Source organism: Neodiprion virginianus, chromosome 2 (assembly GCF_021901495.1).
Source record: "Neodiprion virginianus isolate iyNeoVirg1 chromosome 2, iyNeoVirg1.1, whole genome shotgun sequence".
NCBI lineage: Eukaryota > Metazoa > Arthropoda > Insecta > Hymenoptera > Diprionidae > Neodiprion > Neodiprion virginianus.
In genome coordinates, this window is record NC_060878.1 from 33,978,507 (window position 1) to 34,003,641 (window position 25,135).

Here is a 25,135-nt window from a genome sequence, read left to right on the forward strand (position 1 = left end):
CAGTACTGCGTATTTGTGTGTATGTGCAGACGTTGAGCACGCACGGACACAATCTTTCGTTCGACGGTCCATCAAAGGATTTTCGTGCGGAACAGCGCTCACAATCGGTTAGAACGTGTCTCTGACGGGATCCTGATTTTGACAGTTTGCCCGCATAAACTTTCGTGCGTAAGACCTTTTTTCGTTGTTGAAAAAACGTGTTCGTACGCGCAAAATTGTGCTCAAACCATTCGTGGTAACCGTACTGGCCAGTCAAAATCACGATGTCGTCAAAAACACGTCCCAACTGATCGCGAGCGCTGTTTCGCTCGAAAACCCTTTGACGGACCGAAGAGCGACGAATCATGTTTGTGCGTGCTCACAGTCTACGCGTAGCGTATAAATACGCCGTACTTCACTACTCATTCATGCAGGCAAATCGTTCGTGCGCGCAAAAATACCGAAATCAGTAAGCGGCTTTGGAACATCAATTTTCGTACATACATTTATGCCGGAAAATAGCTAAGGGAAAAAAATGTATGTTTCAACCAAACTTTCAACCTATATTTTTCAGATGCATGAGTAACAGTAACGGAAAAATTATTTTTACAAAGCATGATCTGTAACGGATGAAACCGCGTTGGGTAAGGGTAGATAAAATAATTATTTTTTGATAAGCTTTGAACTGTCTCGGTGAGATAAAATCAGTGCTGAGCTAAACATAAGTTATAAAATGAGCAACAAATCTTCATAATAGATTAAGGAAAAGAAAACAAATCAACTGAATAACAATAGAGAACACTCGAGCAAGGAAGCTCGTTGTACCAATATTTACATGATTTACATAAGTATAACTGGCTTCAGCCATGATTAAATATAATCAACAACATATTTTGAACAATGTACCGTGGGTACCGTAGTGATGCGTAGTTATTCTGAATGTTATGAGATGTTATACCAAGTTTGTTCCGCAAATATCGATATAACAATAATACAAGAAAAAGATACTTTCTTAATTCTATGTTGAAACGGATTTTTTAGCTTCACCCGTATTCGGATCTACAATGACCTTCTCTTGAAGGGCAAGGGTAGAAGTAGAAGGTGACGCAGGTAGCAAGGGCATTGTGTCTATTGCAGGAAGAAACCTTCCATCCATACATTCCTTGAAAAGAAGCTTTTCACTCTCTTCATCGGATTTCTCCTGCCTTCCAGTTTTCGTTTTTTTCAGAGGATGTACCCGCAGAGCCAAAAGTTCCGCTATTAAGTAAGATTCCGGTTTATACATTCTTGTAAAATGAAGTCGCACGTGATCACTGGCATTTTCGTCCTTCCGTGGAACGTAATCGCAATGAGGACAAGGCGGCGTCATTCTCTCGATTCCGTGTCTCCGTTTATGAGCATCCATTGCATCCTTATCAGGGGTCCCAAATGGGCAACTCGGACAACGTATAGACTCTTCGTCAGCTTCGTTGGGCCCTACCAGAGTTCCTTTTCTTTGCATCAATATTAACGATTGTTTATCTTGATTAGAAACTACTATTGTGCTCGTATTAACCGATGAAGTCGTGGCCGTAGTGGCCGTTGCGGAAGTAACTACCGAAGGCTTAGACAAAGATTTTCCGGGTCTTGTAACTGAAATGACGGGTGGCTCTGCAACAACATCGCTATCAACAGAAATTGCATCATCCTCCAACTGCCGTTTTGATGCCTGAGCTTCAGCGTTAGCTTGATGTTTCTTTAAATGTTGAACGTAGTTTGCGTAATATTTAACAGAATAATCGCAGGTATCGCAGCGATATCGTTGCTTCGCCCCGTGAAGCGTCAAGTGAACTCTGTACTGTTCGCGTTTTTCAAAAGCGGAGGGGCACTTATGGCACTTATAGCGTTTTTCTTTGAGTCGTCCATTTCTCAAATATCCTGGATAAACGAAGTTAGGGTTTCCGCGCATTAAAATACCGAATTGTGGGTCTGGAGGTGGCGGCACTCTATTTGCAATAGGTGCCGCTGTGGTCTCATTTGATTCGGCACGGAGTCGGTGAACGACTTGATGTTTGGCCAAGTTCTGAGCGGTTTTTGACGAATAATCGCATTCCAAACACTTGAACTTATTATTTTTTCCATGCAAGGTCATGTGGTATTCCAAAGCATCCAGCTTAAAATATCGTGCCGGACACTTAGCGCACGTGAAAACTTGATTTCCATTTTCTTGATTGTTCTCATTAGAATTTCCACCATTAGGACTGGAATTAATTTCAACTACGATCCAAGCCACGCCGCCGATTCCAGCCGCTGAAGAAGAATGATTATTCGCCTCAACGCAAGCCGTTGTCGGAGGTGGATGTCTTTGCGAGTGACCATATAATGACAAAAGGTACCGAGTTCGTTCCTGATATTCAGGAGAGTGAGCTTTTTGGTGTGCCAAAAGATGGGCGGGTTGTCTAGCAGCATACGAGCACCATTGGCAGGAATAAGCCAACTCTGTCGAGTGGTACCTCAAATGAATGCGTAGTTCTTTTTCACAGAGAAATCTCGCTGGACATTTACCGCAACAGTGTACGAGTCTAGAGTCTCGTAGATCGGGTTCAGGGCCGAGAACCGGTGGTTGGGCGAGTCCCAAAAGCGTGGCTAGGTCATTGAGTTGCTGATTATCAGGTCGCCCTTCATCTACCAGGCAGTGAACAGTACCCAGGACTCCAGAATGCATGGCTGTGTGAGACTCCATAACGTCGCGACGCGTGCACGTAAAATTACAGTCTGTGCAATTGATCAAGAGTCCTTGACTCGGCGGTGATACATGCATTCCTTCGTGGTCCCGTACTTCGGCGCGGCGTGAAGCAACGTGAGGGCAGTGTCGGCACTTTAACATCTTCGTCAGAGTCCCATCGGGACGAGAAACCCAAACCAAAGGCGCATCGGGAAGAGCCCGAGTGTCCAATAATAAAGGAGGAGGGACACCACCCGTAACGTTTGCCTTAGATCTCAAAGAAGTTGCATCCGACGAACCCGCTGAAGTCACTCCGGTTATTTCTTCGACGGACGAATCATCAGCCTTTGTTTTAGATTCTAATGATGTCCCGTGTAAAAAAAAACATATCAATTACGTCATTTTCTCATATAATTTTATAATGTATATTGAGAGAGGTTTATGGCAAAAGTATCTTTCACCATACCTGACGAAATACGTTGAAACTTCCGCTTAGCCGGTAAACTCTCCGCCTCTATGTTTCGCTGATGTTCCGCCGCTAATTCCTCCCCATGAAGCCTTGCGTGTTCTAACAGTTCTCTGAGAAATAAATTCAAACAGACTTCAGATGTTAAAACAATACGCTCAGGCTTGAGTGACAAATTTAATATTGATCCGTAACTTACGCTTTGGTGCTGACGTAAAACGGGCAGAGGTAACATTTAAAAATCGCGCCGAGATTTGGTCGGTGATGATCGCGGTGAGCAGCAAGAGCGGCAGCAGTAGATGCCGCAAACGGACAATCTCCACATCCGTAAACTTTCTACAAAATTAATGTTGAATTTTGTGGTAAATACGCCTGTTTCGTCTTAGCATAAAACTATACATTGTTGTCATCAACGTCAAGTTTAATTCTGTGTCAACTTGGATGATGATCATCGATCGATAAGATATCTATAAACCTACAATTAAATCAAATTACTCACTTTCTCGTTATCAGATATCTGTATAGAAGTTTCATAGTGAGACTTGACGTGTAACAAAACTGCATCCTTGCTGGAATCTCTGTAGTTGCATCTTTTACATTTCCATAATGTACGTTTCGTTTCTTCAGAGTTATTAACTACAGTAGTTGTAGTGGGAACAGATATTGTCAAGACTGTGCTAGCGGTAGGCACAGAAGAAACGGGATTACTCTTTAACAAGGACTGACCCTGGTTACGGTTTGCTGCTTTTAGAGGAGGTGGGGGTCTGGAAGGTAGTGTAGAAACTTCTAGGGACGAATTAAAAGCTATAGACACGGGATTTGGAGCTGGAGTTAGCTCCGGTGGTTGTCTGTATTCCGACTCATCTGTCAGCATCATTTTTGACGGTGGTTCGTCAATGCAATGTTCATCCGATAATTGTAGCTGCTGTTGTTGCACCTGGAATCGAAACGATCATTAATACGGTCACTTTCGCCACAGTTCTCTTGCTCTCGTAAATCAAAACCTTTGAAAGTCACTGTCCTTATAAAACAACAAGTATTGAATAAAAGGAGGCTGACCTGCGCAAGGTATTTATTATATTTCGAATAATTGCGACGTCCCGTTTCATCCGTCATAAGAACCCGGGCGGCCGCATGTTCAGGGTCTCTAGCCGCCTTAAGTTTTATATGTTTAGTGATGTCCCATCGCCAATTGGACCTGTAAGAACACAGCGAGCACTCGAACGGCTTCCGGTTTAGATGGCCGACTATGTGGACGTGAAACCGAGACGCTGTAGATGCCCAGAAAGCGCAGTGGGGGCATTTAAATACCCGACGGCCACTCTGCTGCGTCGAGCCACTCTCCACCTGTGAAGATCTTTTGTTTACTATCTTCTAATGCGCGTGTATATAGTTTTGTCATGCTGAGAATTTCTCGCAATTAATCCCTCTAATTGCGTATTACATGAAAATTAGTTGTATGGTTATTCAGTGGAAACCTAAACATTTAGCCATTCTATTTTATTCTTGCAAACGAAATTAAGCCCCAAACTTGTGAAAGTACATCTTGGAAGTTAGTTTATACAGTTTTGGTAGGACTTTCTTATCACCAAAGTAAAAGTTTAATCAGAAAATTTATGTCAAAATAGGTGTAGATAGGAAGGATGATAGGTAGGAACATAGGATAATTACGAGATTGTCTTGGTTACACACCGACGAGCCTGAAGAATTGAGTCCGGTAAAACTCGAGTCCCAATCCATTTGATACGGGAATCTATATTCTCCGCGATAAGTGGTGGTCGGACGATCTTCTAGGTAAATTTGTGAATTATCATTAACTGACGACTCTTCGGTACCGGATTGGCAGATGTGTAAGTGCGCTTGAAGATCGGCGGAACTTTTACATCGCCTACGGCATTTGGGACACCTCGAGGAACCAAGAGAAACGCTAAGAGCGGCGTGATGTGTCCGTCGATGGTTCGACAATTCCTCCATGTTCTTTGCTTCAAAAGTACACCAGCATTTCAAGTCTATTGCACCTCCATTTCCGCGCATAGAACCGTCCGATCGTCCTCCATTATTCGATGTACTCGTCATCAATCGCTCCTTTAGTTTGTCAAAGAAGGACGCGTTCTTCTTTTCAAACGAATCCCCGCTACCACTCAACTCCCTCTTGGTAGCTAAATTCTAACGATCAAATTCATCTGACTATTCCGCTATAGATTTTATTGTTCTTATAACACCTAAATTTAATCAACTTCCCCAACGCCCTGTCTCCGGTAAATAAATCGCGTTTAAACAAGGTACGTACCTCTTGTTCACCGTATAGTCTCGCCATTTCCGTATCTCGTGCGATTTGCGCCAATTCCGGCCTGACCCTCACTCTCGGTACCCGTAGCAGCGTAGTGTTACCGCCGCTCCCACCGACATTATTCGATTTCGGAGAACTCGATGTCCCTAGTGGAATCAACATCGGTAAAGGTTTTCTGGATCTAGAGATCAAGAAGGGAGCGTGAGATTCCGCCAAATGTCTTTGCATTTCAGAGTCCCATGCTGTGATGAATTGGCACCCCTTTTCTTCACATTTTAATGCTATGCATTCTGCATCAGCAATAACACTGTTCCTTTCGTCAATAAAATCGTGTTTCTCAGGAGTTTCCGATTTCCTGGGTGTTCCTACCGACTTGCTTGGGCTCACGCTCTTTGTTGGCGTCGAATTGCCCGACGTTTTCGTAAGGTTTTCTCGAAAGTCGCTAGCTCCAACCTACCGGAAATAATTATCATATAAAAATATTGCAGGATTTGCTGTTATCGAATTTGTTTGTTCAGATAAAACCTCAAGAGAATAACCAATTTCAAAATTGCTAGCTCAAATTTAAAAGGTCAAAGACTTGCACTGATCATCTCGGTGACTCAAAATTTCACTCTCGCACACAATTACCGCGCAAAAAAGTGTAAATAGATAGTACAACTAAGATTTCTCTTTCACTTTTTCCGTTTCCGTGCATACGGACCTGATTATAACGTTTTGGGCTATTGCGCGGTTTCCGTTCGCAAGGGTTGTTCGGCTTTCGATGTGGCTGCCCAACAGGTGGATCATGATGATTCATTTCGTGAACAGTGAGGCTTTGCCTGATATCAGCAGTAAAATTGCATGCACGGCATTGAAAGGCTCCGCCACCCCCGTGATTTCGGGTGTGACGATCCAAGTTCCACTGCAGAAAAAGAATATGGTCAGACTGCCTGTACGTTTTAATGAAGATATTTTGATAAAGGAAGACGATACAATAATATGCGGAAATAGCAGTGTTACAATTATTTCTACCTTATAAGGAGTCCGAAAATCGCAGGCATCGCACTTTATCATAGGCATGGAGTGATATTTGACGTGTTTCGTGTATCTCGCGCGGACGTGCGTTACATAGGAGCATTTTGCGCAACGAAAGAATCGCCTTTTTAAATGATGCACGCGTTGATGGGTTTCCAAGTCTCGTTGGTTTACCGCAACGTGAGCGCACATCGGACATCTACTTCTCTCGGCCGATTCCGTAGCTATTTTGTCCTGCAGATCCTCGTGAGCAACCCGAAAATGACGCTGGAGTTTTTTCGCGTGTTGGCAGACAAAATCACAATGGGGACACTCGTAGCATCTTACCTAAAAATGAGCTATTCATCACTAAGTTCGCTGTGTAAAAATAATAATGATCCTATGCGCAAGAACATGACGTATGCGACACCCCGCCAGCGCCTAACTATAGGCAATCCTAGGAAGGATCTGATTGTTTTCGCCTGTACAGTAAGCAACTGTTCCTACTGCACGTAATCGATATTTATAATTCGAATTCTTGTAGCAATGGGTTCCTGCATCAAATTCAATAATTCTGGGACTTTGTCTGCGATTGATAACACTCACCCTTTGCTTGTGTTCTTTTTTTAGGTGATGAAGGTAGCTTTTAAGACTGGGAAATTTTTTGACCGTCCTGCAAGTTGTACATTCGTATGCTTTCGACCCCTCCTCTGTATCGACGAGCGGGGTTTCGGTCGGCTCTTCTTTTATTACCAATTTCCCCTCCTCGTCATCTTCCTCGCCGTCTTCATCAACGTCCTCCTTTTCCCCTTCTTCCTCCTCGGCCGCTACGGCCGCCGACGCGTCATCCTCATCCTCCTCTTCATCCGCCATTGCTGTTGGCTCATCATCCGAAACGTCTCCCCTCTTGCTCTTCCTGGTGTCCTCGCGCTCTTGGTCCTGTTCCATCGGCTCATCCTCGTCCTCGACATTTACTTCGTAGTTTCTTTCTTTCGCAGGGTGTCCGGTGGTGGGTGGGGGAGCCGCTACAGCAGGTTGAGGTCGAGGACGCAGCGCTCGCAAACGGGGCAGCGAGTCCGCCATCTTGTTCTGTTCCGTGGCTGTTATTTTTCGTAGCCCCCTATCAACTCCTGAAAAAATCCTGGTTCTTAGAAAAATAATTTCCAAATTGCTGGGGTCGAGTGCCAGTTTCTTGAAACGCATCCGATTCCCATTCTTCGCTGAGCTGAAAATGCCAGTCAAATAAATGGACATGTCATTCGATTATTCATCGAAATTACGCCAAAGCTGAAGAGAACCAGATTCCCTGAACTGGCTCGCTGATCGGTCACAATGGTTGCAACAAAACAATCGATCATTACGCAACATAGCGCCAGTACAATAATCTGTAGAAATAATTAGCATTACAAACACAAAGGATTAATTACAGCAACTTGAAGGATAGCTGTTGGTACTCCGCCATTGCATGACTGTTTCCGACCTTCCGTTCCTCCGCTTTCTCACGTCGCCGAACATCCAATATCCATGCGACTTCCGCGCTGGTTGGAATGACAGCGTGCGTCTCACTCGCTCCAACCTAACAACCAGCTAAGCCATATACTCGCACGCTCTCACTCTCACTCTCTATTCTCTTCTCGCTCCCGCCTTCACTCTTTACCTCTTTCCGAAGAGACCCAAGATGTGCTGTAGTTATATCGTCTTCCAACTGCACGGTACACACAAAACAGTACCCAAGTAGAAGAGAGAAGAGTTGATAAACCCCCGAAGAATAAATAAATTGACAATCAAAAGACGTGGCAGCGAGACGTGCCGAGTTGAACGTGCATATTTGTCTAGAAGGAAGGACAGTGGTAATGCAGAGTAATTACATGATTTAGTACCTTGTTAGTTGATACTCGGACCCTCGAAGTTATTATTCACTGATAGTCAACGATGCCTGGCATAGAACCTTGCTATTGGAATACGGCGAGGTCGTGACGGCGTGTTGCGTGTATTGCTCAACTCTTACACGGTGTGCTTTTGGCTTTGCTTGCTGCCCTGGCCTCTTGCGTCTTGCCACTAGACTCTAGAGGAAAGCCAGGAGGAGCGGCGGCGGCGGTGGCAGCGGCGACGACGGCGGCAGCAGGCGGTCGCTCGGTCGGTCGTCGGTGCGTCGGGGTCTCGTTCGTCGGTGTAAACACTCGCGCACGCGGGTAACACAGCTAGGTAGTAGGTAGCACGCACACCACCGAGGAAAGTCCCGAGCAGCCTGCAGCCTTGCAACGCTTGCCAGCCAGCAAGCAAGCACAGAATGCCACCGACTCCCGAGTGCTTAAGAGCCGTCGGACGATCGCGATTATAGTATTTGAAGAAAACAATTGTTGGCACGAAAGAGGGAGCGAGAGTGAGAGAACCAGAGGGAGAGAGAATGACGATAAATGTGTTAACGTATGGAGAAAACAGGAGAAAAAAGGAGAGATAGAGAGCTCGGTCACACAACTTTATGGATAGTGATATATATGCGTCCATGTAGATGTAAGTATGAATGTATACCGATGATGACATACACGTTGGATCCATGCATGTGTCAGGGGCACGTGTATACATACATCGGATCGAAGAGCTTCGCAAGGCGTTTACGACAGCTACGACCGTCTCGGCGGAGGAGTGCGAGATATTTATGCGAAGAAAATGACGCGAGGTTGTTGATGGAATCAGCGAATAATCAGGAGAGGATAAACAGGACAATAAAATAGCGATGGCCCTCCGAATAGCTCCTTATTAATCAATAAAGTATTAATCGCGCACGTGTTGTACGTCTATACTGTGTATGCGAGACGATCGTTTCTGCAAGAACGGTGAAGAAACCCACCGTCAGCCCCTCCCGGATGCGGGATGACTGACGACGCCGATGGCCAAGTAGCGCAGGCGGGCGCCATCTGCAATTCCACTCCCTTCCAACTTACCTACGGGCATATTACGGGCTACGGGACAGGTCCGACGCGAAATGCGATAGCGTCAGAGGACCTTATATACTTATTTATTACCATGATCAAGGTAGACTTATTCTACACTTTGAGCTACATCAGCACCGATTTACCGGATTTGAAGCATAGTATTCATCGGTGCAGGCTAAGCGAACTAATTCAGTGAGCGAACGCCTAGTCGCCATTTTCCTCTCTCCTTTTTTCCTGTTTCGATTAATGGTTTGCCCGGAAATGACGCGGCTAGTACCATGCAGCTGTTATGATTATTCCGACAATCGACAGGAGAAATTGGTGCAGGAAATGAAGAATAAAAAACTGACTTGCCCCAAAGTTGACCGCAAATGCGATTGCATGAGATATTACCCTCGCCGTGGATTTCCGGTGATGACCGGCATATTGTTTTTTATACATACGTACTAAACTTACACTAATACGGTATAGATACGAAGTAACGCTGCATATAGATGCATGTAAGATACGCGGAGAGACGATAGCGCGAGAATCCGTATGGAATCGACATTTCAACGTGCAAGGAACGTGCATGCATGCGTATAATATCGAACGCGACTTTGTTCCTGCAAATTATCGAATATTCACTATTTTCGTAATAAGATTGCCGTTGACATTTTAAAGCAGAACAGGTTGATGTGGAAATTAGAAACGATACCCTGACCTTCGGCAACTATAAATACAGACAAGATTTCCATAATTATTCGACATATGCTGCATGCACGCACGCTCTCCCGTCTTCGAAAATTACCAAATAATTATTTTTCTCCAAAATGTAATCAGACTGATTCATATTCTCTTGAACGCCGATTGCGGCAGTACAATCTTACATTGCAATACTTATACATATACGCCTATAATACGTGATTTATAAATCAGAAGTATCTTTCGCTGTATTACATATAAATGTATACAAGATTATCGTAAGGCTAATAAGTACCTACGTCTACAGCCTAGCTCGATACCCGTTATCTTCGTGCACGTCCGTCGCCGAAGTATTCCAGGGACACGCATTGGCCATCGTGCAAAGTCAGACTTACACTGCAGAGTCAACTATGTAGTGTATTCTACTTTGTACAACACCGCTATTACACATTCCCAAACTCTTCAGAGTACAGAGAAACGATCCCCTAACTGATCACGAGCAATGAATTACGCTCACACTTTCTATCTAATATGGAAAAAAATTTTACCTGATTGCCTGAGATTCCGATGCCGTATATACACGACGCGTATATCTATCCGAGTGCTTACAGGTTGAAAAAATCCTCTAATAGGGAAGTTTCGTTGAGTTTTGGTTATTTATATTTTAATAGTTTAGGAGGAAAATGATCTGGTCACGTGTTTCCCTTTTCGTTAAAAACAAAGTCGATAAAGCAAAGTATCAGCAGATTGAAAAAGGTACTGTGTGACATCAGCCATGCTGAAATACATCTATCTATATCAAACCTGTGAAAGAGAAACGTTTATACTGTCACGAAACTTATAAGTTTTGACATCATATTTTGTTGCAAAAATAAAGAAATACAATCAAATTATATTGAACTGATCTACCTTATACAGATACGAATAGTCGGAATTCTTTTTCCCGTAAATTGATATTACTACTGCAAGTATTGATTTTAACTACGTCTGTAACGTGTGCAGGATTAACTAACTGGATTCACGAACGATTTGTTCTGCAGTAATATCAGGATTATTACAACAAACCTAGCAGAATTCTTACTGAAGCCAAGTAAAAATTCCACAGGTGTATAACCTTTCAGATAGTTGCAGAAGAATAATATAAGATGTATGACATACATTCATGTCTTTATTTGCGGCTGTGCTCTGATTGAAAGAGCGATGAAGTAACAAAATGATTCAATGGAAGAAAGAAGTATGCATGTCCCTTAGTCGGTTGCGGATTCAATAGCATAGACTTCGAACAAGGTATATTCCTGGGATATTGATGTATACGAAACGGAAATTTCTTTAATATCTTCTGACTGTGGGATTTCCACCATTAATCGGATTATTACCAATACTTTTGGTACAAATATTAAAGAATAATGTTTATCTGACTTCATCCATTATTCTCCAACTTACTGGTTGTTTAATTCATTAGCGAACAAGTAAATATTTACGAAGTTATATAAGCAGAGTGAGTGAAACGCAAACCGGTAGGCAAATTCCTTTAAATCACAAAATAATTTTATCCACTTAGCTGGTATAATGGGGAATATTTTTCTGAATAACTATTCGCACCTTGCGCGTGCTGGAAAAGAGATGAACAAGGTGCATCACTTGATGATCAAGGCATACGTTTTATTGAAACGGCTGCAGTTGATGCTAATAATTGATAAATATGTCGGCCCAAGCCGATTAGGACGACGGTTAATCTACATTATAGACACATGATGTACATGGATACATGTGATAATTATTTGTGTACGAGTGCTGCGTACAGAGTGAAATGTGACTATTTACTGAAAAACTAGTGTACTCGATTTTTTTCACCATACTGCACAATATTTATACTCGATTCATCCATTTTGCAATTATCTAGTCTCTCATTCTCTCACTCTTACTTCCTCGATTAATTCAATTACATAAAATAATTTTCTACGTCGGGAATTTTTCGAATGATACAAATTCGTTCTTCTGGAACTTCGTTCGCGATTTTCTTTTTTGTTTGTCACTTCCTTACATCCTTGAAAGTTGTCGTATATTGAATTTGAATAACACATGCAAGTTTTTTTTCACTTCATCTCTGGCATTATGATTCAATTATTATTCATTATAATGGTTGTATTACAAACTTGTCACTGTAGTAATTAAAATATCACTGAAACAAATAATTAAATAAAAATAAAAAAATAAATCAACACTTGTTCTGTACATTGACGACTTAAATCGCGCATGGCCTTCGTGGCAAGTGATCAATATATTCTGATAAGAAAAAAATCGAAAATTTGTGAATCAAGCCTCTTGCAACCTACTTCAGTACATGACGGAATACTTTTACTGATGCTATGCTTACTGCAATTTCCGGCTTTGGTTGATGTAGTTGTAGTTTATAAGTTTAATATGATTTTTTTAAGAAAAGTATTCATTGAAGGTACAGATGACGAACAATTTTGCGAGTCATGTTGTTATCAAGATGATAGAAAAATGAGATATAAAACATAAAACTAAAATAGATAAAATTGCAGGCAGATAAAACATCTATGTGTGGCAATCACATTTTAAAAACCAGAGAAATTGCTTATTCACGAGTGGCAATCAACGGTATAGACAATTTATGACATTTTTGTCTTTTCGTTGATTTAGGATTGTAAATTGTACTAATTCTCAACCATTTAATTACTCCTCTTTAAATGAACGATACTTGACGGTATTAAAAATGTCCGAGGACTTTGGTGACCACCCTCTTTGTTGACGACTTGTTACTTGTCGAGTGATTAGCTACTCAATCATTTTATTATTCTTTAAGAACTGGTGGAGATAATTAGTTATAAATTTTATTGATGTGCACATTGCACGCCGGAATGTTGATGCATCTCATCTTCGTCTGACGCGTACGCTTCTGCCGATCGTCCTGACGAATCACGATGCGTCGGATCATATTCTTGCAGATCCACTTCCTCGGCATCACGCGGCACCACGGTGGGTGGAATGTTTGGTCCAAGCGTTGTTTTTAAATCCTGTTTATAAAATAGTAACGTTGACCAATGGTAGAGGAACATGCTCATTTCATACGTGCAAATTTTATGATAGAAAATCTGGCAGAATTAGAAAGTAAATTGAATAGCTAATGGTTCGTTCGAATAAAGGTAAAAAAAGTTAAAACTCACCATGAGCACTTTTTCGGAACAAAAGTGATTTTTAGGGAAAGTTACTTCAAAATTTATGTAAAGATTCCCTTTTTCGAAAGGATTCCTGTACTGTGGCATCCCTTCACCGACAACTCCTTTCACATCACCAGGACGAATCACATGACCAGCAGGATGTTTAATGAGCAAATTTCGTCCATCTAAATGACGCACTACAAAACTTGCTCCACAGAGAGCTTCAGCTAGTCCGATGCTTTTAGTCATAATCAAATCATCCCCAGATCTTTCAAAGGTTGGATGAGGTTTCTGTTGCAATACAATAACAACATCGCCAGGCTGTACTTCTGGCATTTGATCCCCTTCACCTAAATTACATTAATACGTCATATTTTGCATGATCATAAAAATTTATGACAATTTTGTTCGTTATTCAGAAATTTCGGTCATATTTCAACTAATATCTACATAAAATTTTACCTCTGAAGAGAATTTTCTGCGACTCCCGCATTCCTTTGTCAACGTGGACTTCTAAGATTTTAGTTTGATTGACAACTTTTTTGCCTTCACATGTTGTACATCTATCTTTCTCATTGATTATTTCACCAGTAGTTTGACAATGAGTGCATTTCTCTTGAATCTGCTGCGCCATACCTGGTGCCAACTGCCTGTATGAAACTTTGTAACCATAACCGCGGCATTGCTTGCATGTGGTTACAGCACCTTCAGCTCCACCAATCCTAACAATATATATTAGATAAGTATGTATATTAATTCTGGAAAGAAATTTTTCTACCAAAGATATTCTCAAATGCAATCAGACTTTCTCTAGTCATGATGAAAATTAAAGTCAGGTAGAAAATAACACATTATTATGCTAAAATATTTTTAAAGAAAGTGTGAAATGAATTGTTACCCAGCACAAGCGGCACAGAGCACATTTTTGCTGAGCTGCAGCTTTGCAGTTTTTCCATTGTACATGTCTTCCAGAGTTACCCTGCAAGTAAACATATAGATTAAGGATCATTTGAATAAAGCTTCATTAGTCATTATTTATTCTCAGACACTCACTTGAGCGGATGAACAGTGTCTTCACCACGACGGGATTTTCGCCTGCCACCCATACCACCGCCGAAACCTCCCAGTCCTTAAAAAAAATCCAGTATAAATTGAATCAAAAAATGACACAAAAAAGACAAGGGAAATCATTTGATTAAATAATTTAGCATGTAAATGTTGGTTAAAAAATTGTTCAAAATTGAAGAAACTTACCACCGAACAAACCACTGGCTCCGCCACCAAAAAGCTGGGAAAATATGTCATCTGAGGGAAATCCATCACTGGCTCCTTCTTGTACACCTTTTATTCCATGTTTATCATAAATTTGGCGTTTCTTAGGGTCGGATAAGACTTCATAAGCAAATGAAATTTCTTTAAATTTATCACCAGCTTCCGGATTTTTGTCGGGATGAAACTCCTTTGCAAGTTTTCTATAGGACTGATAATTTTCCAAATGTAACGGCTATCTTGTGACATATTATCACCTAGTGAAATTTAATGTTTAATTATGACATAGGGATAAAAATTACAAAGAAGACTTAAAAATAGTTGAAGGTACAGTGAAATTATTTGCAATACTTTGTCTGTTTGAAGTAGCAACAAAGATGAATTTATTATCTGCGCAGCTCAGCTTCCATATCGAAGTGATTTATTCATTCAAATTGCTAAACATTAATAGCCATACAAATAATGATAGTAATAATAATGAAAATGATTTAATTAAACATAAAAATAAGGTTTTACACTGCAGAATTGAGAGTTGATGAAAAACATAGGTAATGGTAGTGGCTATTGAACTATTTCATTGGTGGAGAGGGACACTAAAGGTAACGGTAAAATGCGGAAAAATTCTAAGAACCCATAGAATAAAATTTATTGTTTCTTTGTCAGGAAAAGGCACAGAAAAACGAGTATGCAACTCAAGAACAAAAACGCTAATAATTTTAATGGAAATAAGTAGAGAAATTGAAGTGATTCACAACGTTATGTAATGAAAACCGTTAATAACGAAAGAATGATTAGTCAAAAGTCAAGTTGCACATCGTGGAGTGCTAATTATCTGTTGAAGAATAGGGAACAAGGTTTGACCTCGAGAAGATAATGCGGTAATATTTTTGCAAATTCCTGTCGGAATGATGCAGTTACCTTTTTGATTTCTGCGTCGCCGGCAGTTCGTGGCACTCGGAGTACTTCGTAAAGTTTATTATCTGCCATTATGCGATGAAAAATCGAATAATCCCAGAGAAATTATAAAAGGCCCCGACTTTGGCGTGGCGGAGCACAAGCCAAAATCCTCTAGTCGTTGGGTAATCAGACGTACCTGAGATACCGAACTCAGGATACAAAACATGGCCCTTGACTACCAGGTTGGACGTCAACTAACTCTATCTAAGTATTTTAGAGGTTTTTCTATCTAACTTGAATAGTTCCATTTTTTTCCGTTTCTACGCAGTAGGCAAAGGATCCTAGTAATTTTCCTGTGGTTTTCCATATTACTACTTTGTGGTTTTCATATCTTCTCAACGATTATTTGTGAGTGAATGTTCAGTTGTGTCAGTATTATTGACATAAGTTCATAATCTGCTGCGTGGAAATTGTGAGGCATTCGAAGAACAGTAAGAAAGCTCCGAATTTACCACCGATTTTCAAAGATGGGAGGCGGAGACCTTGTAAGTAGTTGAATAAAATGTAATAACCTACAATATAATAATTTTTTTCCTACCTTGATGACTCCGAATTTCTTGCATTGTTTTTTTCCATAACCCAGGTTTCATAATATAAACATAAAATTTCTTATAATAACGTGTTTGACTATGTAATTATGTAGAATTTGAAGAAGTCATGGCATCCTTCTACAATGAAAAATATGGAAAAGGTGTGGAAAGCGGAGCAGCAGAACAGCCAGGAAAAGAAAAGAATAGCGGAGTTAAAGCGTGAGATTGAGATGGAGAAAGATCGAGAAGATATGACAAAATATGCCATGGACCAAGGCGTAATTGAGAAAAAAGAGGATAAAAAATTAGACTGGATGTATCAGGGGCCTAATCAAATGTTAAATCGGGAAGATTATCTGTTAGGACGCGCTATCGATAAACCATTTGAACAGATGGCTCAGGCTGAGAAAGAAGCGGAGCAAAATCGTGCACCCAAAAATCATGTAGAATATGGTAAATTGCCAAGGTTCAAATAATTAAAGAAATGAGCCGTTTGTAGTTGTCAGTGAACCCACACATAACACTGTAACTCTATTCGAGTCGCGGAAAGAATTTCAGTTTGGAATAAAGTCCCCCAGGACTAGTGTGGATTATATCAGAAAGAGTTCAGTCCATAAGTTGTTGTAGTTTTCCAAATACCACAACAGTAACATCTGTTAACGATGTTATCTGGTTTGGAATATCTAAAACTATGAAGGATTGGATCAACTACTAACACCGTGCCCAGTAAATTTTTGCGCAGCATAATTCTACTCCAATTGTATATCTCTTTGGATAATTCAAATAGGGTTGCTTAATCATCTAAATACAGTCGGACCTCAATTCTACGGACAATTTAGAGAACCAATTCTGGTGCTACCGCAGATTCTTTCTCATGTGATAGGGGCGGAAAGTCTGCAGAATCGAGGTTCAACTATAGCATTTTCGCTAAGTGCTTTGTCTATATAGAAAATTTGCTATTGTGGTTATCTTTCACTTGTTTTTCCTCTGCAGAATGCATACCACCATCACTAAGATTCTTTTCGGGCAATGAACAAGTGGATTTAGCCAGAAAATTACAAGAAGATCCATTGTATGCTATAAAAAAAAAAGAGATGGAAAGTCGGAGTCAGTTGTTGAAAAATCCTGTTAAACTGAAGCAGCTTAAACAGCTAGTGAGTTGTTCAATTAAATCAATATAGTAGTACAGCAATTTTGGGCAACATATCATTTGTATTTTGTATACAGTTGGAAGAGCAAGCAACAAAAAGTAAGGCTGAAAAAAAGCATAAAAAAAGGAAAAGCAAGAAGCAAAGTAAGCATGATTCTGAAGGTAGCGACAGTGATAAAGACTTGGACAATTTATTAGCTGCAAAGTATAATAAGCTTAAAAATAAAATAAATGAAAAAGACCTACTAATGTCCGTGAAAAAGCTGCAAAAACAAAAGAAGAAAAAGGAGAGTAAAAAGTCGAGCGATTCTCAAGAAACCAGTGAGGATGAAGAAATGGAAAGAAAAACAAACTCAAAAGATAAATCGTGGAAGAAACAGCCTAGCATTGATGAAAATGAATTTAAAAAACGCAGCCATAAGTCGAGAGTCACTAGCTATGATATTGAAAGAGGACATGAGCGAGTGGATCGAAGGAGATATAAAAATAATAGTTACAGTCACGAGGAAGAGGCCTCAGGGTCTAAGGACAAGCACAAAAGAACGGGTAGTGTTAACGACACTGAAGGATTCCAAAAAAATAGACACCAAACCAAACGACGTCGAAATTCAAATGACTTTGGTAGGAAATCCAGCAAGTCTTTAAGGTCAGAAACAAAAAGATTACACAGTCCTGAATATAGCAGTAATGACGAAGAAGAACACCACATGAAATCAAGAGGAAATTATGGTCTGATAGTAAGTAGAAGATTTTTGTGCTTCAGGTATATCTGATCCGTTACTCAAGTGAAAATTTGAAGTTTCCCCTTGAATCATATGTTAAGAAACTAATATTTTAAATTTCAGAGGTCTGACGGAACTAAAATTGTACCATCTGGTAAGTCTAATCATTTAGATACGGTGAAACCGCATGAAAAAAAAGTGGCAGAGAAACGTTGGGTACCACCTAAGCGAGAAAAGCTGACAGAAGATGAAAAGGAAAGACGAAGACAAGAAATGATGGTCAATGCGTCATGGAGAGATAAGGAACGAGAACAAAATGTGAAGAGGTATCGTGATGAGGAAAAACGGGAAATTAGTGATAAAACTTACAACAAAGAATTCATCAGGTGAGTTAAATGAACCCAGAATGCTTTACCTATCGAATATATTGGTACTCTCTGCTGATGTAATTCATCTGATGTGCATCTTGGATTTTCGTGATTTCAGAAAACAATTAGCTGTTGCGGCTGAGGTAGGAACCGTCGAATCAAGGATCAAAGCCAATATGAATAATATCCAGAGGTCAAGACGAGCAATGGACACAAACTTTGCGAAAAGATAATCCATTGCAAAATATCTTCAATGAATACGTAAAGGTTATTATAAATTATGTAAATAAATGATTATGATTCAATTACATGTCTACTTAGTTAGCAATAACCTATATTTTTATACTGAGATGTTTCTTAATATTAAGAGAGTAGTTATTTTTAATTTGTGCATTTAAATCATCGTTTCATTCTACATGTATTGAAATTTTAATACAATTGTATAGCACAATATATGGTTGCATTTGCTAAATTTATCAGAAAGTCCAAATTCATAAAGTTATTTTTTTTCAACTAAATTTTCAAAGTTAAGTTTTCATCAATAGCATATTTGTATAGAAGCTATAAAGGCTGAAACTTGAATGAGGAGAAATATGTCTTATCTTAGTTATGTAATCTTACACATTTCATCAGCTTCAACACTGTCCTGTACATTTAGAGCAGTGGAAAAGCATCCACCAATGAGGACATCATTGACTACTGCCCGAGCAAGGTATCCTGTTGTAATTGTGAAATGTGCAGAAAATAACGGAGTCATGTCTTTGCTCTTATCTATATTCTGGTCCTGAAATCAGACATTTGAGGGGAATATGAAAAAATTTCCAAAATTGGATTTTTTAACGCATAATTGACCTTACACACCTTACAGTACATGATGAATGCATCTTCAACAAGCTTGTTCAGATCTAATTGTTTCTGAAATTTGAGCTCAGGGTTTCGCAATAGTATCGTTGACACAATAGTCAAAAGCTGTAAGAAATATGAACAATATAGAATGCTCACTTTAATTAATCTTTGATTGTGAATAAAAATACCTACCTCAACGACCAGCTGGCGATATTCCGGTAATGGAATATGATTGAGAATAGATTCAACTAGGAGTGCAAATGTAAGCTCCGATCGCGTCATATTAAATAATGTTGGCTTTTGGGCCAAATCTCGCCCATTGACAGTAATCCCAAAAGGACAACGAACCAGAACTTCCCATACCTGGTTGTAAAAGTTTGCAGGCACTCTGCACAGGCATCCTTCAATCTTCCTTCTACCTAATATGCTCAAACTGAAATAAAATGTGCAATACGCAATAATGCATGGCACAAAATAATTAACTGTTTCTAAACAAATCTGAACTTACTTCTGTGTAACTGCCCAATCCTTGATGGTCAGCACTTTCATCAAGAATCGTCTAACTTCGTAGGGGCTATAGTTCTCAATGGGTTTTGGGTTCTTTCCAAACATTTGCACATAGAGTTTGACAGCTTCTAGCACCCAACTATGTATTTTAAATTTGATATCTGTTAGCTATATTTTCGGTCAACTACTTCAAGTGTCATATTCAAATGTTGTACTTTACCCAACACGTATTTTAAGAATGCCTTTAAACATTTCTGGATTGGTGCCGATAAGTCTACCGCAATAAAGTAGAACCTCCTGTTGAAGGACAGCTTGAATTATGTCATGAGGTTGAATCGTAGAATACATAACGGACTGGATCTCAGCAGGAGTCATTGGTTTATCGAACACAGTTTCTTCTTGACCTACCACACCAACTGTTATCTGAAATTTATAAATAGACCGATTAAATTAGTAAATTACCATCGTTTATGAATTTATCCGATTGATCTGATTTTACCTGTTTTCCATTGACAAGGACGCCTGTGATAAACGGACTAATACTGTCGACAGTGTGATGCAGCATACTACTACAGTAACGGATTGCCATCCAATATCTGAGGCCACCAGCCTGCTGATACAAACCCCTGAGGTGATCACCCACTAAAACGATGGTAATGTATTTGTGGTTGAACTGAAAATTATTCAGTTCCATCATATTGTTAGTTTTCAATTGTGATAATACAATGAAAATTAGTTGTCTTTCTAGACATGCAACAGCATTGATGAATACACAAAACGCACAGATGATAAGATTCAAGTAAATCTATTGAAATATGAAGAAAATCGTACCTGTCAGTCCATTACATTTGTAGTCAATGCCTTCACGTTTCAACAAGATGCCATAAAGCTGACATTTAGCGTACAGTCCATCTGTATTTCGAATTTCGTCTAATATGTTGCATAATGGCTCTTTCATGTATTTCTAAAACATGATTGTGTTGGAATAAATGTTCTCAATAAATGAAGTATTTTTACTCACGGAATATTCTTTTAATTCTTCAGAATACGACAGTGCCCGGGGTACATCTGTCAAACTCTGATATCCAATGTAGTCATGTTCTAGTTGTCGGAATTGCGTAAGCGATAGATCAGTGTCCATGGTATCCATGAAGTCTAAATGCTCTACATATAGATAAAATATTGGAATGTATTAATGCAGTCTATGTAGTCTACTATGTAGTATTCTTATATCGTATCAAGGAAATTAGTTACCAATGCATGAAGACGAGATCAGATTTTGCAAGCGTCCAATTCTTACTTTAGTTCCATCACAGTATCCTTTTTTCAACATTGCAAATAAATCCAACATTTGTTTAAATTGTGGGTCACTAGAATCATAATTAACAAGAATAATATTTTATGCAGATCCTCTTGAAAACTATGTATATTTTTGTTCTGTACTTCTCAATAAAAAATTGATTAGCTGTATAATTAGGTCAGTGTTAATTTCAACACATATTATCGACTTTCAAATTGCATAAAATTTATTATGCCAGTACCGCATGTGTTCTTCTCTTATAAGAAGACAGACGGTAGGCCGGCCAGAGAGTCTCCAATATCTGCCAACAAATTGCAGCTCCGTTTTGATGTCATCAATCAGTAGTGCCATATCCCGATATAAATAAAATTCAGAAACTTCGAATATCAAGGGATAGCATAAGACCGTCATACCGCAAACTCTGTACACCTGGCCAGAAAATTGGCAAGTAATGAAAAAAAAATCACAAGTTGGTTTTCAATCCGATTACAAAAATGATTGGTAATTTAATATACCTTACTAGTGCCTAGGGAACCAACCGGCCTTGCAGGTCGACCACGCAGATCTAATTTCTTATTGACTCCAAGTTGTTCATAGACTTTAACCAATTGAGTGGATGACCAGATTTGTACAGGTTCTACTTCATGAGGTGTCTGTGTTTGAATACCATATGTAGCCATCATAGCCTGCAGCCTCATGGACTCTGCGATTAAAACTATCTGTACAACCAGATCTGTGTGCGTCCCCTAGAAGAGTTACTATAGATTATAGAAAGAAATTGCAGTAACTTGTAGGTTCAATCGCGGAAAAGGTAAATCGTGCATTAATCAACTACGAGAAATGTAATGTCACAGTGCATTTGCTTCCGTACATATTAACACATTTCAGAAGCTCTTAATACAAAAATCAGTGTAGATTCAACCGCTAATTGCAATAAGAGATCAGAAATTTCTCACTGTAAAAGTTCGCAGATTCAACTGACTTTCTGAATAATTATAATTCTTGTTTTTACAGCTGTATTGAATGGCAGCAACGGAAATTTTGCAGTGTAGATTAGTGTAGAAGAACATGCCGAGAACGAGTAGATAGTGGTAATAATCAAAAGTGAGCTTAAAATAAATGATTAATGAACAAAAAAATAGATTTTTCTATCGATCGTCAATTAGAATATGAAAAGAATAAAAAAATATAAATAAATGAAAGTCTACTGTTATTAAGCCTGTCACAAAAAGTCTGAGTTTACAATTGAATTAAAGGATAAATAAATTCTCGGTAAACATCGATCAAATCGACAGTGACATACAAAGCTACACTACTGCAGGCATATACAGTGAATTACTTACAATGCTGGGCTTTGCCTGAATGAAACGTAAGAAGAATAGGATTAGCTTTAGTTGTATTAATTATCTCAAAATAGTGCTCACAACAACAAATATTCATTGTATGATGTCATGTTTTCTATTTATTTCAAGTTTTAGTATGTTCAAATTTAAGTATAAGTATTGCAATTCATCGATTAAATCCAAAAAATTTTTTGATAAAGATTTTTGTACTGTAAAAATGAAATCATTGATAAATATTCGTAAAGCCTACCTGAAACGCAGAGTATCTACCCGCTCTACGTGGCCTATTGTAAGACGGAAGATAACGTCGAATTGGATCCAACTCATTAATGTGCAACAAACCAGCTGTTAACAACTGTGCAATTACGAACATAGCTTGGTTCCACAAGTAAAGGGTTACATTCTCTGCTTCGCCAGTTGATTTCTGCCCACTACCTTCGATGCTGGACATTCGCAGTGCACTGCCTGGCTGCGCTTTTTCTACTTCAATATTTTCTTCAGGGACAAAGTAATACATGGGTATCACAGGATCTGTGAATGTTAGATCGTACGAGTTATAAAAATGTTTGAAATCGAGAGAGAAGCGTGAAAAAATTCTCATTAGCAAAATCACTGGAAAGGAGATGGGAAGGGCTTACCTCCATTAACGTCTTTATGAAGTCTCAATTTCAACAGGTTTTGATACTCTTCAACTTGCTCTGGAAGAGTTTTGAATACGCCATCAATGATCATGAAAATATAAAATAATGGCCACTCACACTCGATGTTGTCAAATTCCTGTGGAAAAGCTTCAACTTGCATACATTTATCATAAAATGTATGTAACTACAAAATTATATCGGATCCAAACCTTAATTTGTCCTTGCTTATAGTACCGACGATGTGTTTCTTCAAGCACAGTCTTATACCCATCCCTACCAAATCGTTTGAAACCATAATTGCCTTGCAGTCTGCGTATTATATTTGCCTTAGTTTCATTGTATAAATTTTCTTCATGAGTTGCAAATGCTGGAAACGAAATAGTAGGAAGCAAGGCAGCATCGACACTCTAAAATCAAGATTCGGTTCTAAAAAATCCTTTGAAAAAGTAATTTTTTTGTCAAAATGTTCTTACACACTAATTGAACACTTGTTACCTTTGAACTAGATTCTCTTGGGAGCATTGTTTCAAAAATGCTGCGGTTCCTATTATGAGCATCGATGTCGACATATATAACGGACCAGGATGCTCCTTTTTCTCCAAACAAATTACATCCATTTATGGCTTCCAGTGCGCTTTTAGCCATACCAATGGAACTGGCATGTATCTCAGGTGTTCCGTCATTGTAACGGCTACCCCGTTCCCAAATACCAAAATCTGGTGTGCGATAGGCTCGCTCAACATAGTATACCAAGTTCTGTACAAAAGCTACTTCGTCCTGCGTATATATTATTTGCAAGCCCGATGATATCATTTGAACCAGAAAAATCAGGTAAAGAGAAACAACATCGATCTGTAATGGTACAAGAAAATATAAATATCAAACTATAAGGTGTAGTTGTAGAAGCTCGAGCAAATTAATTTCAGCCAGTACACAGTGTACCTGTAAATGGTGATAATCTGTATCTGGAAATATTTCATCGCCTGTAACTAAATGAAATTTACAATGCAGAGCAAATAAGTTGCACTGATTGCGCTTGAACAATTCGATTCTTGATGACTGCTTTATCCAGCATTCAAGTATACCTCGCATACACTTTATGGCTGACTGCCCAAGCTCGTAAGATTTTCCTCTGTCATCATCTATTCGTCTATATATAAAAGAACATCCCCAATAACATGTGCTTCCAGAGATTGTTGACGTTGGGAACTAATAACTAACTAAGTGACAACACGAACCTGTAGGCTTGATACAAGCTCCAGATTGCTGCTGCACAGTAAATACTTTCCCTAACGCTGCCAACAACTTTGTCACTTGAAATTTGAGGAAAAAGGCCTGTGATGCAGCTTTGATGTCTCAATAACTGTCTTTTTACTGTCAACAAGTGGTTAAAATTATGTGAAATTTTTTTTAGCACATTATGATTTACAATGCTTTAAAAAAGGTACATATTCAGATGGAAATTTAGAACAATAGTAGCACAATGCCTCTAACGTCTTCTGAAGTATTACGAAAAAGTCAGGATTTATGGACTATGACAACTCACACTGTCAATCAAATTGAATGTAACCATTGTACAAAATGAGAAGGTATCGTTATGCCCTTGACTAAGTGAAATAGTGCAAGTAGCCATTCCGTTATGTCTCACCTATGCCATAATATATATCTAGTTGGCGAACAGTATCCTCGTAGTTAGATATTTTCAAAAACATGTCGACATCTAAATCACTTAAGCTGCACTGACGGTTGTCCTTTAGAAATGGAGCTCTGCAAATAAAAAATGGCACAGTAATTATTGATAAAATTTTTATTTGAAAATGCAATCTCAAGTACCCACTTATGAGTACTTAATGGTGATGTGAGTATTTGTGCCATGGTTTAAATATCGATGATCAAAACATAACCTGTAAAAAAAAAGAAAAAGGATATAAGTTGTCTATAATTGTTTGATTTTTAATTACACAGTAATACTTTGATGAGCAGATAAAACTTGGCATATTAGAAGTTTACAAAGAATCTGTTCTGCTGGACTGGGTGGTATTTACATTTATTAGTAAACCTAACCTTAAACACTTCTTCAGAACTAAAAAAATTCAAGGTGACATTTGAATAAGCTGAACATAAAGTACCTAAAACACAGACGTTTCAACGTGTTGAAACTGAAATGATCTATCTTTGGAGTGGAGTAGGTTTCTCACGAAGAGATGTATAAGGCAAGTTTGTTTCTCTATGTAGGTGGAGCATCGAAGCCTTAATCAAAGC

The 25,135-nt window shown here is 39.2% G+C and overlaps 4 protein-coding genes across 19 annotated transcripts; 1 reads left to right on the forward strand and 3 right to left on the reverse strand.

Annotated features, from left to right (window-relative positions):
- Positions 1-521: 521 nt before the first annotated feature.
- LOC124298487 (zinc finger protein Xfin-like) lies at positions 522-9,310 on the reverse strand. 4 transcript variants are annotated; one of them, XM_046750559.1, is made up of 13 exons: positions 8,316-9,310; positions 8,093-8,140; positions 7,863-8,011; positions 7,042-7,565; positions 6,454-6,783; positions 6,143-6,343; positions 5,440-5,892; positions 4,842-5,315; positions 4,209-4,496; positions 3,649-4,086; positions 3,349-3,485; positions 3,150-3,262; positions 522-3,042 (listed from the first exon to the last, which is right to left on the reverse strand). In XM_046750559.1, exons 4-13 carry the CDS (start codon positions 7,516-7,518, stop codon positions 998-1,000), a joined length of 4,956 nt encoding a protein of 1,651 aa, XP_046606515.1. In that variant the 5' UTR covers positions 7,519-7,565; positions 7,863-8,011; positions 8,093-8,140; positions 8,316-9,310; the 3' UTR covers positions 522-997. The 4 variants fall into 4 exon arrangements, with proteins under 4 accessions (XP_046606515.1, XP_046606516.1, XP_046606513.1 ...); XM_046750560.1 differs by lacking the exon at positions 7,863-8,011; XM_046750557.1 differs by lacking the exons at positions 7,863-8,011; positions 8,093-8,140.
- Positions 9,311-11,696: 2,386 nt separating this feature from the next.
- Positions 11,697-15,590, reverse strand: LOC124298492 (dnaJ homolog subfamily A member 2-like). Its single transcript, XM_046750580.1, has 7 exons — positions 15,428-15,590; positions 14,495-14,720; positions 14,294-14,369; positions 14,139-14,219; positions 13,703-13,962; positions 13,247-13,590; positions 11,697-13,096 (listed from the first exon to the last, which is right to left on the reverse strand). Exons 1-7 carry the CDS (start codon positions 15,494-15,496, stop codon positions 12,914-12,916), a joined length of 1,239 nt encoding a protein of 412 aa, XP_046606536.1. The 5' UTR covers positions 15,497-15,590; the 3' UTR covers positions 11,697-12,913.
- A 161-nt stretch (positions 15,591-15,751) lies between these two features.
- On the forward strand, positions 15,752-22,863 carry LOC124298489 (pre-mRNA-splicing factor CWC25 homolog). 2 transcript variants are annotated; one of them, XM_046750576.1, is made up of 7 exons: positions 15,752-15,951; positions 16,110-16,449; positions 16,990-17,150; positions 17,224-17,883; positions 17,992-18,254; positions 18,355-18,503; positions 22,853-22,863. In XM_046750576.1, the coding sequence occupies exons 1-6, from the start codon at positions 15,934-15,936 to the stop codon at positions 18,467-18,469; spliced, it is 1,557 nt and encodes a 518-aa protein (XP_046606532.1). In that variant the 5' UTR covers positions 15,752-15,933; the 3' UTR covers positions 18,470-18,503; positions 22,853-22,863. The 2 variants fall into 2 exon arrangements, with proteins under 2 accessions (XP_046606532.1, XP_046606531.1); XM_046750575.1 differs by lacking the exon at positions 22,853-22,863 and adding an exon at positions 18,870-19,976.
- Positions 18,836-25,129, reverse strand: LOC124298488 (probable phosphorylase b kinase regulatory subunit beta). Of its 12 annotated transcripts, none has more exons than XM_046750566.1 (21): positions 25,003-25,129; positions 24,711-24,777; positions 24,522-24,640; positions 24,112-24,247; positions 23,816-24,023; positions 23,369-23,725; positions 23,083-23,280; positions 22,871-23,009; positions 22,483-22,763; positions 22,233-22,247; positions 21,405-21,635; positions 21,131-21,318; positions 20,844-20,959; positions 20,611-20,753; positions 20,421-20,553; positions 20,089-20,231; positions 19,810-20,012; positions 19,591-19,728; positions 19,275-19,515; positions 19,098-19,205; positions 18,836-19,020 (listed from the first exon to the last, which is right to left on the reverse strand). In XM_046750566.1, exons 2-21 carry the CDS (start codon positions 24,746-24,748, stop codon positions 18,844-18,846), a joined length of 3,312 nt encoding a protein of 1,103 aa, XP_046606522.1. In that variant the 5' UTR covers positions 24,749-24,777; positions 25,003-25,129; the 3' UTR covers positions 18,836-18,843. The 12 variants fall into 12 exon arrangements, with proteins under 12 accessions (XP_046606522.1, XP_046606521.1, XP_046606519.1 ...); XM_046750565.1 differs by lacking the exon at positions 25,003-25,129 and adding an exon at positions 24,938-24,987; XM_046750563.1 differs by lacking the exon at positions 25,003-25,129 and adding an exon at positions 24,919-24,983.
- Positions 25,130-25,135: the final 6 nt, after the last annotated feature.